This window comes from Nannospalax galili, unplaced genomic scaffold (genome assembly GCF_000622305.1).
Source record: "Nannospalax galili isolate Female #2095 unplaced genomic scaffold, S.galili_v1.0 scaffold884, whole genome shotgun sequence".
Taxonomy (NCBI): Eukaryota; Metazoa; Chordata; class Mammalia; order Rodentia; family Spalacidae; genus Nannospalax; species Nannospalax galili.
The window spans coordinates 1,304,593-1,320,763 of NW_008352264.1; the positions used below are offsets into that span (position 1 = coordinate 1,304,593).

At 39.5% G+C, this 16,171-nt stretch overlaps 1 protein-coding gene across 5 annotated transcripts in view; it reads left to right on the forward strand.

The window, feature by feature from the left end:
• Ddr2 (discoidin domain receptor tyrosine kinase 2) overlaps positions 1-16,152 on the forward strand; it is a 172,009-nt gene extending 155,857 nt beyond the window's left edge. For 2 of the 5 annotated variants that reach the window (XM_008849081.3, XM_029554063.1), the window contains exons 10-18: positions 921-983; positions 1,821-1,951; positions 4,496-4,706; positions 6,103-6,326; positions 7,817-7,944; positions 9,978-10,169; positions 10,451-10,685; positions 14,294-14,443; positions 15,874-16,057. In XM_008849081.3, coding sequence (XP_008847303.1) covers positions 921-983; positions 1,821-1,951; positions 4,496-4,706; positions 6,103-6,326; positions 7,817-7,944; positions 9,978-10,169; positions 10,451-10,685; positions 14,294-14,443; positions 15,874-16,008 — 1,469 coding nt within the window. In that variant the 3' untranslated portion in view covers positions 16,009-16,057. Of the gene's footprint in view, positions 1-920; positions 984-1,820; positions 1,952-4,495; positions 4,707-6,102; positions 6,327-7,816; positions 7,945-9,977; positions 10,170-10,450; positions 10,686-14,293; positions 14,444-15,873 lie in introns of all 5 variants that reach the window. The other 3 variants (XM_017802205.2, XM_029554064.1, XM_017802204.2) reach the window with 2 other exon arrangements.
• Positions 16,153-16,171: the final 19 nt, after the last annotated feature.

Consider the following 16,171-nt stretch of genomic DNA (forward strand, 5'->3'; position numbering starts at 1 on the left):
AATTTGTATAATGTCAAGAAAAACAAAGACTAGGATTTGTTGAAGAATGTTTCTTAGAAGGGAAATGCATATTCTAATTCTTGACAACTCAGAGGGAAAATTAATTGTCAACATTAATGTGGCAAGTACAACTTGGGGTCTTGTTTTGAAAGCTGCAGCATCACAGTAAAGAATACTTTAATGCCACCTCTCTGTCTCTAGTGAATGTGGAAGTTAAAGAGTTAGGGTATTGAGGCATACTGAAAACACTTTTAAGAAGTGATTTCAGTTCTTTGAAGGAAGGAGTGAGTGTCTTAGCATTAGGTCTGTCCCATATCCACTTACTTATTTTATTCTCTTTACTTATTGCTGACAAGTCCTCCCATCTATGCATATTTTATAATAATAGATGGCTGCAGCCCTCTGAACCACCCTTCCCTAACTTTTTATACTATGTCAGTTAGCATATAGTATTTGAGACAATTCTTTTTGTGTGTAGGAAAGTTGCCCTTATTTGTATTGATAGCTACATATATATAATTTGGGGGGGTCTTTTTGAGACAGGGTCTTCCTGTAGCCCCAGATGGCCTGGAGCTTGCTCTGTAGACCAGGCTGGCCTTGAACTCACAGAGATCTGCCTGCCTCTGCCTCCTGAGTGCTGGGATTAAAGGTGGGCACCACCACGCCCTGCTGATAGCTATATATTTTTTGAATGTGTTTATGATTTCATTTTTAAGTTGACATTGTAGTTAAACATATTTATGGGGTACAGGCTTATATTTTATTGCATATATAACAAGCTAGGGTACCTTCATTTTCACAAAGGCTGTCAGCAGCCCACTGTATTGATTTCACAATGTGATAGGTCATAGCCTACCTTCAGATGAGCCATTTCTTAGCTGCCATCTCCCAAGATCTGACTCAGTCTTGTTCTTTCACAGATGCTGCAATGTATAACAACTCTTGGGCCCTGCCCACCTCTCCTATGGCACCTACAACCTATGGTATGTGTGATTATTAATTATAAAAACTTAAGCTGAATGCACCTTCTGGAAGATAAAAAAGGAAGAGATGTGCAAAGACCTGGCTGTCTCTGTGAGAGGCTTGATTCCAGGTGGCTTTGGATGAATCATAGTGTTGGAAAGGTAGGAAAATCAACTGCCAAAGTTAAGGACCCAAGCTTACTCTTGTTAGGGGATCACTCATGAGTTTCTTCGGCTGAGTGAAGAAGAATCTAGGGTGCTCCAGTTCCTTCATGGAAGCTGAAGAAGCTTGGCGCAAAAACAAGCAAGTGGGCATTCCTAAGTGAGACCCACAGTAGCAACGAATGGGAAGAAGTCTCTGAAACCAAATGCTGTTCTCTCTCACTGGAGATTGATACACAGAAGCACATTCTTTGTTTCAGAATGTCACTGGCCCAACACCGAGCCGTTTGGGAAACATAAGTAACTGAATATCTCCAAAGAGGGCTTTCAGCTGCTTTGGCCCATCTCAAAGAATGAAAGTGGAACTCACTGCTCACCTGTTTTTCATAGAGTATTATTAAGAGCTGTACATCCAGGTCACAGCAGTATAGAGACAAAACCTGGGAAGGAAAGGAAAAGCTCTTCATTATGTAGTCTGAGACATTGAGAAAGGAAGGCTAGTGAGCCATGGAGGGGGACTGTAGGATATAGGAGCAAAGAAATAAAATGAGATAAAAAAATGAACAGAAATATGAAGGTGGCACCTCCTGGAATTCTGAAGGAACAGGGTCTCCCTGCATGCTCCAGGCCAGTTGGCCCTACTGTTACCTGCTCTACAAAATGATCCTATTTTCTGTCCTTTCTTCCTGGTCACAGATCCTATGCTTAAAGTAGATGACAGCAACACCCGGATCCTGATTGGTTGCTTGGTAGCCATCATCTTCATTCTTCTGGCCATCATTGTCATCATCCTGTGGAGACAGTTCTGGCAGAAAATGCTAGAAAAGGTGAGGCGGGGGGCAGTGTGGCCGGGAAGCTGTATCTTCATCTCCTACACTGATGTTACCAGGAGCAAAAGGCCAATTACACAGTTTTATAAATGGATAATGAGTTGACTGAGGCTACAGAGAACCATAGTAACCAGGAAGCTTTGTGCTAAAGTGGGCTGGAAAATAGTTAAGTCCATTTTCTCCTTTTTAGAGTGAAGAGTCTGGAACTTCTGTAGAAATCTCAGGACACTGTTCTTAATACATTGAATCTCCACTTGGGTGTTTTCCATGAAGATGATGGTTCACTGGGTTTGAGGTAGAGTGCAGGCACCTCTGTGTATATTTTTAGTTTAGCAAGTGATTCTGTTGGAAAATCAAGAGAGAATCAATCTTCTACGGCCTAGCTAAATTTTCTGATAATGGTGTTAAGTTCTTTATCTTCTTTGTGTTTGTTTTGGTATGTATACTTTTTCTGGCCAATGAGTTCCTATAAATGGATATAGAGTCTCAGAGGTCATAGAAACTGGGCTGTGAGTCTTTTAAGAAGCCAAGAAGGAAGGCATTGACCACAGAGACCAAGGCTTTTTGGGGTATATATTCTGTAAGAGGAACAGGACACCATGGAAATGGTCTTGAATCTCTAGACCTCTGCATGTAGGACAGGAGAAAAATCCCTCCTATGAGTGAAAGGAGCAAACAGACAAGTCACTGCAAGTCTTTCTGCCTTCTTCCACATTCGGGTTCCAAAGTTAGCTGGGGTTTAGTTTAATTTTAGGCAGGAATATTTCACAGGAAAGAATCTCTTTGCTTCTTACAAAGATCTTACCATCATTCTGAAAACACAAAATTAAAGCCTCCAGTACATTAACATACTCTAAGGAGTAAAAGGCAGAATTCGACGGGTGTGGTGGCACACGCCTTTAATCCCAGCACTTGGGAGGCAGAGGCAGGTGGATCTCTGTGGGTTCCAGGCCAGCCTGGTCTGCATAGTGAGTTCCAGGACAGCTGGGGCTACAAAGAGACCCTGTCTCAAAAAGACAAAAAAAAAAAAAAAAAAAAAAAAAAAAAAAAAAAAACCAGAAGAATTCATAGATTACTTACTCAATGGCATGAGTCTGTTTCAAGGCACCAGTGAGGCTGCATCAGGCATTTTCCTCTCTCAGAAGGATGGAAAGCACTCTGTGTCTAAATGGGTAACTTCAGGGTGAAGGGCAGAACAGGGAGTTAGTGATGAAAGAAGCTGTTTGAGTAACATTTCATTAGGTGCCTTGAAGCTAACTTATGTTCTTACTGAATAATCAAGTAGGGCTACATTTTAGTTGAAGGGGGCTAATCTTTGTTCTATACTCTAGATCTATTTTTCTCCATATTTGAAGCAGAATTTACCATACTTCTCTCGGTCTTTCTTCTGATATCTTCTGGAATGCCTTCATTGGCTGGGAGAGTGATGTTGAACTGGAGATTCTCCATATAGAAGGGAGAGCAGCAATTTTGCCTTTGAATATTTAACTCAGTCCTTCAAGAGACCCTTTCTACACATGTATATCCCAAGTAAAATGACTCAAGGTCCTGTGGAGTGGCATTCAGGATTTCTTCCTGTGGATAGATTTTGTGTGTGTGTGTGTGTGTGTGTGTGTGTGTGTGTGTGTGTAGAAAAACTTTATGTACAATATGTGTGCGTGTGTGTGTGTGTGTGTGTGTGTGTGTGTAGAAAAACTTTATGTACAATACACAGTTCCAGCATTATTTAACATACTCTTAGTCTGTAGCATTCTTCATAGGTTACTTTTGATGGGACCTCAGCATTACTTTTTGAAGGAGTCAACCCATATTTATTGAGAACCCATGTTTGTTCTGAGTGTGTTACTGCAACAAAGGACCTTTCGGTCTAGTAGACGAACACCTAAGTTCATCCACTGACTACTGAGATGGAGCATCTTCCATGTTCAAATTCAAATAGTCACATACTCGGATGCTAGCATTTTTCTTTGAACAGAACAGGCATGTTACATTACAGAGTATGTCATAAAATTGGTTATTTGGTGCTTTTTATTTCTGTACTAGATATTACTGGTCATTTTATTTTGGCTGTTCTAACCTTGTTAATAACCATGTTATCCTAACCTTCAATACTAAGGTGATCAGATAAACTGCTAATTTATCATGCAATAGCTCTTCTGCTGAATTAATGAACATTTTAGTTTATATTACTCCAAATCAAATGGTTAAAGGGTAAGTCAACAAAACCCATTATTTAATAGAACATACAGAACTCTAAGGACAAAAGGTGTTTGGCTACTGAAGGCTCTTATATAGCATATATATGATGCTTATAAGTGCTTCAGTAAAAGCTGATGAACGTTAGCCACACAGAAATTAGAAGGCCAAACTGCCATGAAAAAACGAGGGACTTTCCTAAGTTCCTGCCACACAGGTACTTATGGAACCAGGCTGTCTCCCTGTCACCTGGGATAGTCTTGAGGGTCACCTGGAATAAGCTGAGCAGGAAGACCGGGTTTTAGAGAGACTGATGATCTTCTCCATCCATGGCCTTCTCTTCAGGCTTCACGGAGGATGCTGGATGATGAAATGACAGTCAGCCTTTCCCTTCCCAGCGAGTCCAGCATGTTCAATAACAACCGCTCCTCATCACCGAGCGAACAGGAGTCCAACTCCACTTATGATCGAATCTTTCCCCTTCGCCCTGACTACCAGGAGCCATCCAGACTGATACGAAAGCTCCCAGAATTTGCTCCAGGGGAGGAGGAGTCGGGTGAGGATGAAATTGCGGATAGGGTATTGATGGAAAGCCTTGATTCACATGATACAGGAATAACACTGTTGCTCGAATGTCACCAAATCTATTTTCAGTCTTTTCTGTCCTTCTGAGAAGTCCACATTCTCTTGGCTGCTGCTCCTAGCTTGATCCAAGTTTCTTCCTTTGATACTGAGTATAAGATCCTCAGAGGACCCATGTGTCAAAAGAGGTAAAACTAAGTGCTTAGTGTTACTAAATATTGCAGAAGAACCTGGACAGTCTTGCTGGTCTAATCGTTGTTTTATAAGTGAGCAGAGTGGAGGCCCAGATAGGGTCCTCACCTGGCACCGGACTTCACTAGCAGTAAACTCAGGACTGGAAATTGCAGTAGAGGAAAAGCAACCATAAGATGCTCTGAAAGTCCCAGTTTATAGCTCCTTAGGTAATAGAGTTGTTTAACTTTTGTTGACTTCTCTTCAGAGTATTCATTAGAATAACACAAGATTTCTTTTTATGGTGGTGAATATTTTGCTTTTCTTCAATAAACACTGAATAAGGTTTAAAAAAAAGTACCAGTTGCTTCAAATCCCAATGACTTTTAAAAAGTATTATGGTATGACATCCAAAGGAATGCTGGGTCATCTCTGACACTCAGAGCAGCTTTTCTGAGACCATTAACCTGAGAGTGACCAAGTCTTAGTTAGGAGAGGGGAGTTCCTGAGCAGGCCAGTGTGACTAAACATAAGAACACAGGCTTCTCAGGGATAAGATTAAAGTGAGTTTGCAAAGGAAGAAAGGAAATGAATATCTATAAATCATTTCAGTGGTAGGAAACAGAAATAACATGTTGAATTCATGTAATTTCACAGAAACAGCAAGACTCAAGAATATAAATGAATTAATATCTTTGGCAGAGCTGAAGTAATTAACCTATTTTCTAAAGTCTAAAACATCTCCCATGTCATATTTTAGTTTTTCTAGGGTTATGATGCATCTTAAACAAGACCTTATATATTTAATCTACAACTTTTCTCTTCCTTAAAAAATATTTTTAAATCAATGTCTGTGCTTTAAAATTAAGGAAATATGCCACTAAACCTTCAACTTTTAGTACTGTCATCTTGATATAGTGTGAACCGTCCTAAAGCTTTGCCACACAATCCCACAGGATTGGTCAGGGAACTTATTAATGATCATGCATTATGAGGAGAGGGAGAAGCAAAATGGTGGCCTCCATTCTGAAGTCCCAAAGAAAGGGTCTCTAGAGGAAGCACAACTGTCCGCCAAGTAAGTGTATATGAAGCAAGCTAGGCTGCCATGGGGCTATGTTCTAGCCCTCCCCTCAGATCTTTCTTAAAGAGACCTCCACAGTTGCCATTGGGGACCAGACTTAATGCCTGTGTCTTCACAGGCTGCAGTGGTGTTGTGAAGCCAGCCCAGCCCAATGGACCTGAGGGGGTGCCCCACTATGCAGAGGCAGACATAGTGAATCTCCAGGGAGTGACAGGTGGCAACACCTACTCAGTGCCTGCTGTCACCATGGACTTGCTCTCGGGAAAAGACGTGGCTGTGGAAGAGTTCCCCAGGAAACTCTTGACTTTCAAGGAGAAGCTGGGAGAAGGCCAGTTTGGGGAGGTGAGTTGATCTTTGGAATAAGACCTCCAGGCCTAATGACATGAAACAAGTGGTAGATAAAAGTGATCAGTGAGGCAAGTGTTCCTTTCGCAAGTGAATAAACAACTGAAGGTCTTGCTTTGTCTTTTTTAGCATTGCTCTAGGAATGGGGAATATTAGGTGACCTTCATCCTTGTCAAAGAATTAGAGATTTCGTAGGACTTCTGATTTCTATGTAGAATTTTTTTGGAGGGTCTCAGTCCCAGTTGTCCTAGAACTTGCTATGTAGACCAGGCTGGCCTCACTCTCACAGAGATCTGCATGCCTTTGTCTCTTGAGTGTTGGGATTAAAGGCTTGTGCCACTATACTTGACTCTATATATCTTTTTTTTATCTTTTAATTTTTTTTGGTCTTTTTGGTTATGAGCCTGAGCCTTTAATGGCTGTGCCAGCTCTCCAATCCTTTTTAAATTAAAAAAATTTATCTTTATCGAATTTTTGTGATTTTCATACTTTATATGGAATTTTTTAAGGCATATATCCTGAAAAATATTCAGTGATTTAAAAAAAATGTTGAATTCGGTTACTAGGGTGGAACCTGTGAGTGTGGTCATCTTTTATGCATTATCCAAATACCCTGCTGCTATCATTTTTTCCCTTTTAATGAGAATTCTATGTCAAAATGGTCAAAACAACCTCGCCCCTGCTTTTGGTCCTTGAATTAACCACTAGGGAATGAATCACCACAAAGATAAGGAGGAGCCCGCTTCTAAGTTTCCCTGAGAGTGATGCATGTAATATTAAACTTTTCACTCTTGCATAAGTCATATGAACCTTCTGAGAATTCAGAGCAATGTTTTCAGTTGTAATAAGAGCTCTTTAACCCTGCCATCTAAACCCCAAATATAATACTTGGTTTCAAATGACTATGTTGTTGACTTCTAGTGTGGGTCAACTGTTCTCCCCTTAGGTAGGTCTGGTGGTGTGGCAGTGAGGCCCATGGCATCTGTCTGTGGTGTCATATGGACTCATTCTGTCTCTGGGGTTGAAATTCTATGTTTACTATACTATTGCTAACACACAGGAGTAGCTTACAATGCTCTCCTCACCACAAGGGATTATCTTAAGAAGTTGCTTTATGTGATTAAGGAATTAAAGTTTCTGAAATCAAAGTTCAAGCATTTATAGTGAATGGTATTTTATAATAGAGCTATGCTGTGAGAAAAGTGCTATGTGGTAGATTCATTCACTCTACTAATGCATTTAGTGTTCTACTTAATGCATTTTTAGTTTATGAGGCACTGATATATCATATTAGCTGGGTACTTTACCATGGTTTTTAGTTCTGTCAGTTACTTGAATCAAAGATATGTCACACATATCCTCTAACTGATTTTTGATTATTTTGCCTGAGTTGTAAGAGTTAGTTTATCTCCAGGACATGCCCAGCAAGAGTACTGAGACACCTTCAGGAGAAATGGTGATGCTGAGGCTACATGACTTTTGTCTAGGTTCATCTCTGTGAAGTGGAGGGAATGGAAAAATTCAAAGACAAAGATTTTGCCCTAGATGTCAGTGCCAACCAGCCTGTCCTGGTGGCCGTGAAAATGCTCCGAGCAGATGCCAACAAGAATGCCAGGTCTGTGGTCTGCATTTTGAATTTTCCTTTACATGTTTCATAGTTAGGATCAGGAATATTCCTGGAAATTTCTAAGTGTGTGGTTTTTTTTTTGTTGTTGTTGTTGTTTTGGTTGTTTTTTTTTGAGATGGGAAGGTCTGTGAGCTGCCTCACATGCCCACTGTTAGGCTTTATTCTTCTAATGTGCTCATCTCTTTCTCCATCTCTCTCAGATAAAAATGTACATTTTCTATTATATTTGCTATATATTTACTTCCTGACTCCCTTTGCCCATCCGTGCATGTCCCAATATCAGCGACAACGTAGATGCGTACACGTATGATTCCCAGGCACACTCCTAAATGACGCTCTCTGCTCTGGCTGAGCCTTCACAATTACAGCCATCTTTCTCCTTGCACCTCTTCCATTCTCCTTTTTTCATCTCTCTATTTACTTTCCCATCCTAGTTTTCTCTTTTATGCTCCTTTTTCTTCTATACCCAGCAGCCCCCCCGCCCCCAAACGAAGAAGCTACCTCCACTTCGAAAAGTATCCATGGACCTCAGAGCAAAATGATCCACAGTCCTTATCAGGTTTCCAAACTGGCTAACAATCTCTTGGATCCTTTACTACACACATTGCAGTTTCTAGCCGTACTCCATTCTTGTCTGACAGACTTTCCATTACAGAAATGGCGAGTTAATCCTCACCCAGAGAGGCATGCTGGTGGAAAGCTAATTGTCTGTGTCCCAGAGAAACCTGAACGTCTGGATACCATATGCATTTTCCCATTTGTGTTGTCTTGATTTGTCTCAGTTTATTATTCCTGTCCTGTAAATTATTATAAATTCCAAAAGTGGTTATGAGTTTCATTAAAAGTCTTATAACTGACAGAATGTGGACTGAAGAAGAGAGAAAGGCGAGGGAATGGAACTATGCAGGTCTTCAGATTTTAACAGGGAGCTTTAGTTTCAGAGTATTAGTCTGAATGAAAAGTGACATTCTCTGGGTCCCACAGGGAGATGGAACACTCCTTGTATTAATCTTAGCACATGACAAGGGAAAGAGGCAAGGAGAAAAAGAAAAAACAGTCCTTGTACTAAGACAAAAATCTTTCTGGGTTGTTTGGGCGACTGAGATTTCCTGGGCTCCACCTACATTCACCCCTGCTTGCTAGTGATGGACAGCCTAAACTCTGGGTCCTCCCAAGCCACCAAAACCCATGGTCTGGGGTTGGGTTAATAGAAAAATGAAAGAGAGATGCTGAATCAGGACTACATTGTTCCAAGCATTTATACTGACATAGTCTTTTAGTTCAGGATTCCTATAGTACTCATTTGATGCTTAGAACCGATCTGCTCCTGTAGCTTTGGTAATGTGGGCTAGTACCTCCATCAGTTCAAATGTCAGCGTTTCATGACTCAAGAGTGGCTGTCACTATGAACTCAATTCTTCAACTGAGTCTTATTCATTTCAATATTAAAATGATACTAGTTTACCATCATGGCTTTCAAGGAGCTCTGTTTTCAAAGGCTACCAAATAAGTGTATGTTGTGGCTGACTGGTGGTGCAGACTGTACCAAGAAAAGTTGGTAGGAGAAAATAAAGAATGAGCAAATAAACAAGAGCGTGCTTATCCACTTTGTAAAAGTATCTTGACTTTTTTCATAGTGTGATTCTCTGGCTTTTGAAAAAGGTAAATACTCTACTGGATTTGATTCCCAGTGAAAAGTTCTACTGCAGAGGAGTCTTAAAGCAGCACACACTTGGTTCAGTGAATATCATCCAGCCATGTCATCAAATACTAAGGATGTAAAAATAAGTCAGGAATCTTGTTCTCAAAAATATTATTGTTGAATAAATATGGGTCCATTGTGTCCCAGGAGGAGTAGAAGGAGAGAATTCTAGGTGCCAAGTTCTCTGTCCTCTCAAAGATTATCCAAAGAGAAGCAAGGCATGGTGTGATGGGTGGGAATAATCACTGCTGGGCATTCTTCCCTGCTTGATTCTGACTCTGACAGCCTCTGGCCTTATCTACACTCATGTCCTCCAAAGGAATGATTTTCTTAAGGAGATAAAGATCATGTCCCGGCTCAAGGACCCAAACATCATCCGTCTCTTGGCTGTGTGTATCACCGATGACCCTCTCTGCATGATCACCGAATACATGGAGAATGGAGATCTCAATCAGTTTCTCTCCCGCCACGAGCCTCCAAGTTCATGCTCTAGCAATGGACCCACAGTCAGGTAAATAAGCCAGGTCTTCTGTTTTTTATCTGTGATCATGAGAGTAACCTAGGCTCTGAACATGGGGAGCAGCGAACCTTAAATTTCACATTGTCCTGGGGTAGTGTGGGGTATTGGAGTGCAGGGAATGATAGAACAGCTATAGCCTGGTGGGGGCGGGGGGGGCAATCAAGAAAATTATTTAAGAATGGAGACAGGATATGGATGGTTCAATTCTAGTTTGGTGATATCAGCTTTAGGATGTACATAACTACTTAATCTTTTCTTGTGTATTCCCTCAGTTATGCCAACCTGAAGTTTATGGCTACTCAGATTGCCTCTGGTATGAAGTACCTTTCTTCTCTTAACTTTGTCCACCGAGATCTGGCCACACGAAACTGCTTAGTGGGCAAGAATTACACCATCAAGATAGCTGATTTTGGGATGAGCAGAAACCTGTACAGCGGTGACTACTACCGGATCCAGGGCCGGGCGGTGCTGCCTATTCGCTGGATGTCCTGGGAGAGCATTCTGCTGGTGAGTTCCTGCATCTGTGAGCCCTGTCCCAGCAGCTGGTCCAGCTGGCTCAGGTGGCAGCTGGGACAGGCTGGAAAGAGCAGGAGGAAAACTCCTCAAGCCTCGAGATTTTCCATAATTTGAGATGATCTTTATGTATTATTATTATTATTACAGACATTATTATTACTATTATTATTATTATTCAAGACATCTGTTTCTGCTGATATAAATAATGCACAATTACAGAAACTTTGGGGAAAATGTTTAAAAATATAAGGAATTTAGAATCTTTTTCTTTACCCTTTCCACCTACTGAATGCTCTTAAATTTGGGTATTTAAAAAAAAAAAAAAAAACATCATTTTTTAAAAAGTTATGACCCAAAGTTTTTTCTCCTATATTAATCTCACAGCCATATTTCTTCTTAATTATTCAGACTGGTCTTTGTATTTTTATTTTAGTAATTTTTGCCACTTGCTTGTTAAATTCATCCTTTTCTTTTTTAAATTATTTATTTAATTACCACATGACTAGAAAAAGCATTTCATTTCAACAGCATTGACATATTCAATAACAATTTCCAGAGCAAAGATACATCTCTTTCAAAACTGGATGTAAATTTTTAGGTTCACAGTTGAATTAATACAGTTATACAATATTGTACCCAATATAAACCCTATAAGACATTAAATTGAATGAGGTTTTAACCTTTAAAAAGATCCCCATTGCATTTTAAAATATACTGTTTCATACAGAAAAACTCAATTTTTAATTCAACTAACACTTAGATGTTTGCACATGTGTCTCTAATCTCTATATATCTGATTATTACTAGTCACGGTCGGTTTCTTTCTGAGCTCCTTGACATCTGAGCATGGATATAAAGTCATCAAGTAGATTTCAATGGTAATGTTTTTCACCTCTACTAATTAACATGAAGCAAATTTTTATACTTCCTCCTCGATTTCTTTTCTTTTTGAAGACAGGGTCTTCCTGTAGTTCCAGCTAGCCAGAAAATTGCTATGTAGATCAAGCTGGTCTTGATCTCATACAGTCCACCTGCCTCTGCCTCTCAAGTGCTGGGATTAAAGGTGGCACCACCACACCTCATCATTTTTCTTTTATGTTATGATATTTATGTTATACTTGGTGTTCAGCATCATGAATGAATAACTTTAGATATCTTTTCAAATATCTCTTTCAGAGATTTATTTTTCTGGCCATGAATATCTGAGACTTTTCATTGTTAATTTTATAACCACTTAGTGGTTTAAAGGATTAGTGAACTATAAACTTATTTCTTACAATGCTATGTAGATTGTCTTCTGTAATGTTGCAAAGAAAAACTTGAAGCTAATTTGATTTTCTTCAGTTTTAATTAACCTGCTTATATCTAGCTGGTATTTTTGTAGGATTCATAAATTAGTTTTGAAATGAAAAAATGTGGGGATGGAGAGATAGCTCAGTGGTTAAGAGCACTCACTGCTCTTTCAGAGGACCTGGGTTTGATTCCCAACATCCACATGGAGGCTAACAACTAACTATCCTTGACTCCAGTTCCAGAGGATCTGATGCCCTCTTCTGACCTCTGTGGGCATTGCCTGACACAGGTGCACTTACACACATGCAGGCATAACACTTATACACATAAAAAAATTTTTTTTAAAGAAAAAATGTATAGTTAGCATCTTCTCCTAATCAAGATAAATATCATTAGTGTTCTAGAATATTACCTTTGAGAATTTTTCCTATGTATGTATTTCTATGTATGCATTTATTTTTTAAGATTTATTTTATTTTTATGTGTGTGTGTGTGTGTGTGTGTGTGTGTGTGTGCATAGAAGCCAGAAGAGGGCATTAGATCCTCTGGAACTGAAGTTACAGATAGTCGTGAGCCACTCTATGTGGGTGCTAGAAAACAAACCTGAGTCTTCTGGAAGAGCAGTATACATTTGCATGCTGAGCTGTCTCTCCAGTCCCTATGTGTATATTTCTGTATAAAATTTATATTATAGAGTGGGGATGATACTGTGTTACATAATCCTCTATCTTTATTTTTTACTTGGCATTTTATCATTGACATTTCCAGTCATTAAATACTTTAAAAAATTTTTTCTCTTGATTTATTTTTTATCTATCAATTTATTTGTTTGTTTATTTATTTATTTTTATCTTTTTGAGACAAAGTCTCCCTCTAGCCACAGCTGGCCTGGAAATCACTATGGAGACCGAGCTGGTCTCCATAGCACAGAGATCTACCCAATGCTTCTTCCCAAATGCAGGGATCAAAGGCATGGGCCACCATGCCTGACTCTGATTTACTTATTTTTATTTTATGTGTCTTAGCATTTTTGCCTATGTGTAAGTAAGTGCACCCGTGCCATTTAGAGCTCACAGACACTATAAGAGGGTGTCGGATCCTTTGAGTTACAAATGCCTGTTAGCTACCGTGTGGGTACTGGGAACTGAACCCAGGTCCTCTGCAAGAGCAGCCAGTACTCTTAACCTCAGAGCCCATGAAATACTTTTTAAAAACATGATTTTAATGAATGAATTTTAAGGATGTATCTTGTTATTTCATAAGTTCTCTATAATTTAATATTTAAATATTTTCCAGTATCTTAGCATTAAGAATGATGCTGAACTGGGTGTAGTGGTTCACACCTGTCCTCCCAACACTCAGAAGACTGAGGCAGGAGATTTGCTGTGAGCTAATGGCAAGCCTGTGCTACATAGTGAAATCTTGTCTCAAGAAAAAAAGAAACAAAGAAAAAGCATGATGCTATGATGTATGCCATTTATAAAAACCTAACAATCCTTCGTCTATATATGAATGTTTATATTTTACCTATTTCTCAGGTAGCTAACATTTTTCATCTAAAGGTATTGTATAATACAGTGGACTAAGATTCAAAGGACTATGTTTCATATTCTGGTTTTTCCATTATTAATGATCTTATTAGCCAGGGTAATTTAGTAAAATAATTTAGAAAACTTCTCCTCCCATTTTTTTTCTGATCTAAAAATTAATAGCCTTTACTTGACCATGTCATTGTCTTTATTAAATAGAAAATGTGTACTTGATGAATGCAAATCACATCTGGATTTCATCGCTGTCATCTGATAAAGTTGTTTCCAAGATTTCAACTACCACTGAATAAGGAAGCGAGGATCCTAGATCCACCTTGCCACTGCAGGCTCTTAAAACAGCTTCATTTATTTCTAGCATAAAATCAACTGACTTCCCATTTTAATTTAGGCTTTCCCTGGGAAGTTCTTCAAAGGCCTACAGCCTATAGGTAGCCTTGCTAGTTCTTAGACTCTGTAGTCTACAGGTGGGACTTCTAGCACTCAGAGAATCCAGTGGTTTATGGACGGCATCTTTTCAGCTCTTGGATCTCACCTCCATGAGAAGCAGAACAAAACTGAGGTCATGCAGTTGATGAATGGCTTGCTTTCTGATAACTTCACACTGCTATTTCTAGATCCTTCATGCATAGCTGACAAGTTTCAGCATTCCTTGCCCTTTGTAGGGAGAGGACGATTAATTCTAGATTAAGAGACTGTAACTTGCTCTTCGTGTGCATGGATAACTCTGATTTTCTCTTCTTTTCCTTATTTGAATAGGGCAAATTCACCACAGCAAGTGATGTGTGGGCCTTCGGGGTGACTCTGTGGGAGACTTATACCTTTTGCCAGGAACAGCCCTATTCCCAGCTCTCAGATGAACAGGTTATTGAGAATACTGGAGAGTTCTTCAGAGACCAAGGGAGGCAGGTAAAAACTGTTGGGGATGGTGGATGTGGATTTGGGTGCTCTTGGGAGAGGGAGATAGAAAAATATTATTATTATTCAGTAGCTAAACCCTTCAGAGTTAGTTTTTATACAAAGACAAAATTGGATTGCCTTTCATTACACAAAAAAGGTCCTCCAAATCCTTTTATGTCCATTGCTTGCTTTACATTAAAAGTATTTTTGATGTTAAATTTAGTTTTAAAAAACTTATCACTAACTAGTCATATGTTATTTCAATAGTATTTCATTGAATTTTACAAGAACACTCTTTTTTATCCATTTGATAGAAATTCTTGTTTCCAATAATCTCCAGAACTTTAATTTTCTTATCCAGTTTTGGGCATTTGTTTAAAAGGTTCCACCATTTTACCTCCATTAGATGCTAGGAGTGTATCATAAATACATTTGACTGTCTACCAAGTAGTGAAGTCAAATATTTGACTGAAGCCGCACCAAAGCCAAATATCACCGTAATGTTATTTTTCTTTAATGTGTATGAGTATTATGCCTGCATGTATGTAAGTGCATCTGTGTCATGCAGTGCCCATGGACATCAGAAGACGGCATTGAACCTCCTGGAACTGGAGTTACAGATAGTTGTCAGCTACCAAGTGGGTGCTGGGAACCAAACTTGGGTCCTCTGCAAGAGTAGCCAGTACTCTTAACTGTTGAGCCAGCTCTCCAGACCCCCAGTATTCATGTTTTAAAGTTTGAAATTAGCATATAGGGACTGTAACTTTTCAGTATTATCAGCTGCTAAATGGACTCTTTAGGCACTCAACTACACAAGTCTGATTATCTCATTTTTAAATAGCAGAGCTAGCCTATTGGACACAGTTGACACGAGAAGAAGCAAAGTTTTGATACTGTAAATTCTAGAAGAAATTTCACACTTAGAGTTCATAGCTTAAGTAAATTTTAAGTCATTTATCTCCAGTATGGAGGAAGGAAAGCATAGAGCTTTCTGTAAAATATCTTTAGAAAGAAACACTTGAAGAATACACAAATACATCATGCATCCCAATTCTGCATCTGGCTGACATTTTATTCCAAACAAAATTGGAATATAATCCAAATCCTTTATGGAGCTGAATCTCTACCATATTGGCTCAACCAAGATCACCCTCACAAATTGAAGCCGGGAGCTCCTTTTGCATTGGTCTCAGCTTTTGCAGGACCACAGGATGGTCCATTATGAAATCCTGCTGCAAAGAACTAGAGAAGACCAAGGGAACAAGAAAGGGCCTGTTGAGTTAGAACTGTTATGAGCTGGAAGAACAGACACCACACCCATTTCAATGGTTGAGTTCAAGAAAGGGATGAGAGTAAATCAAGCTATAATACAACTTACTCTCCTTTTTCTTCCTCTTAATATACATTTTCTCTCTCTTTTAAAATTTTTGTTCCCAAAGACATACCTTCCCCAACCAGTTATTTGTCCTGACTCTGTGTATAAGCTGATGCTCAGCTGCTGGAGAAGAGAAACCAAGCACCGTCCATCTTTCCAAGAAATCCACCTCCTGCTTCTTCAACAAGGGGATGAGTGATGCCATCAGCACCTGCCAATGTTCCAGTGGCCCTGGACCACCCCACAAGACCTACCACTTGCCCACACCTAAGCCACTCTATTTGGACATTTAATGGACCTGAGAGAGAATTGTTCACTTTGCCCTCTCTCTGTCCTTTGCCGCCTCCACTACACTTCCCTAC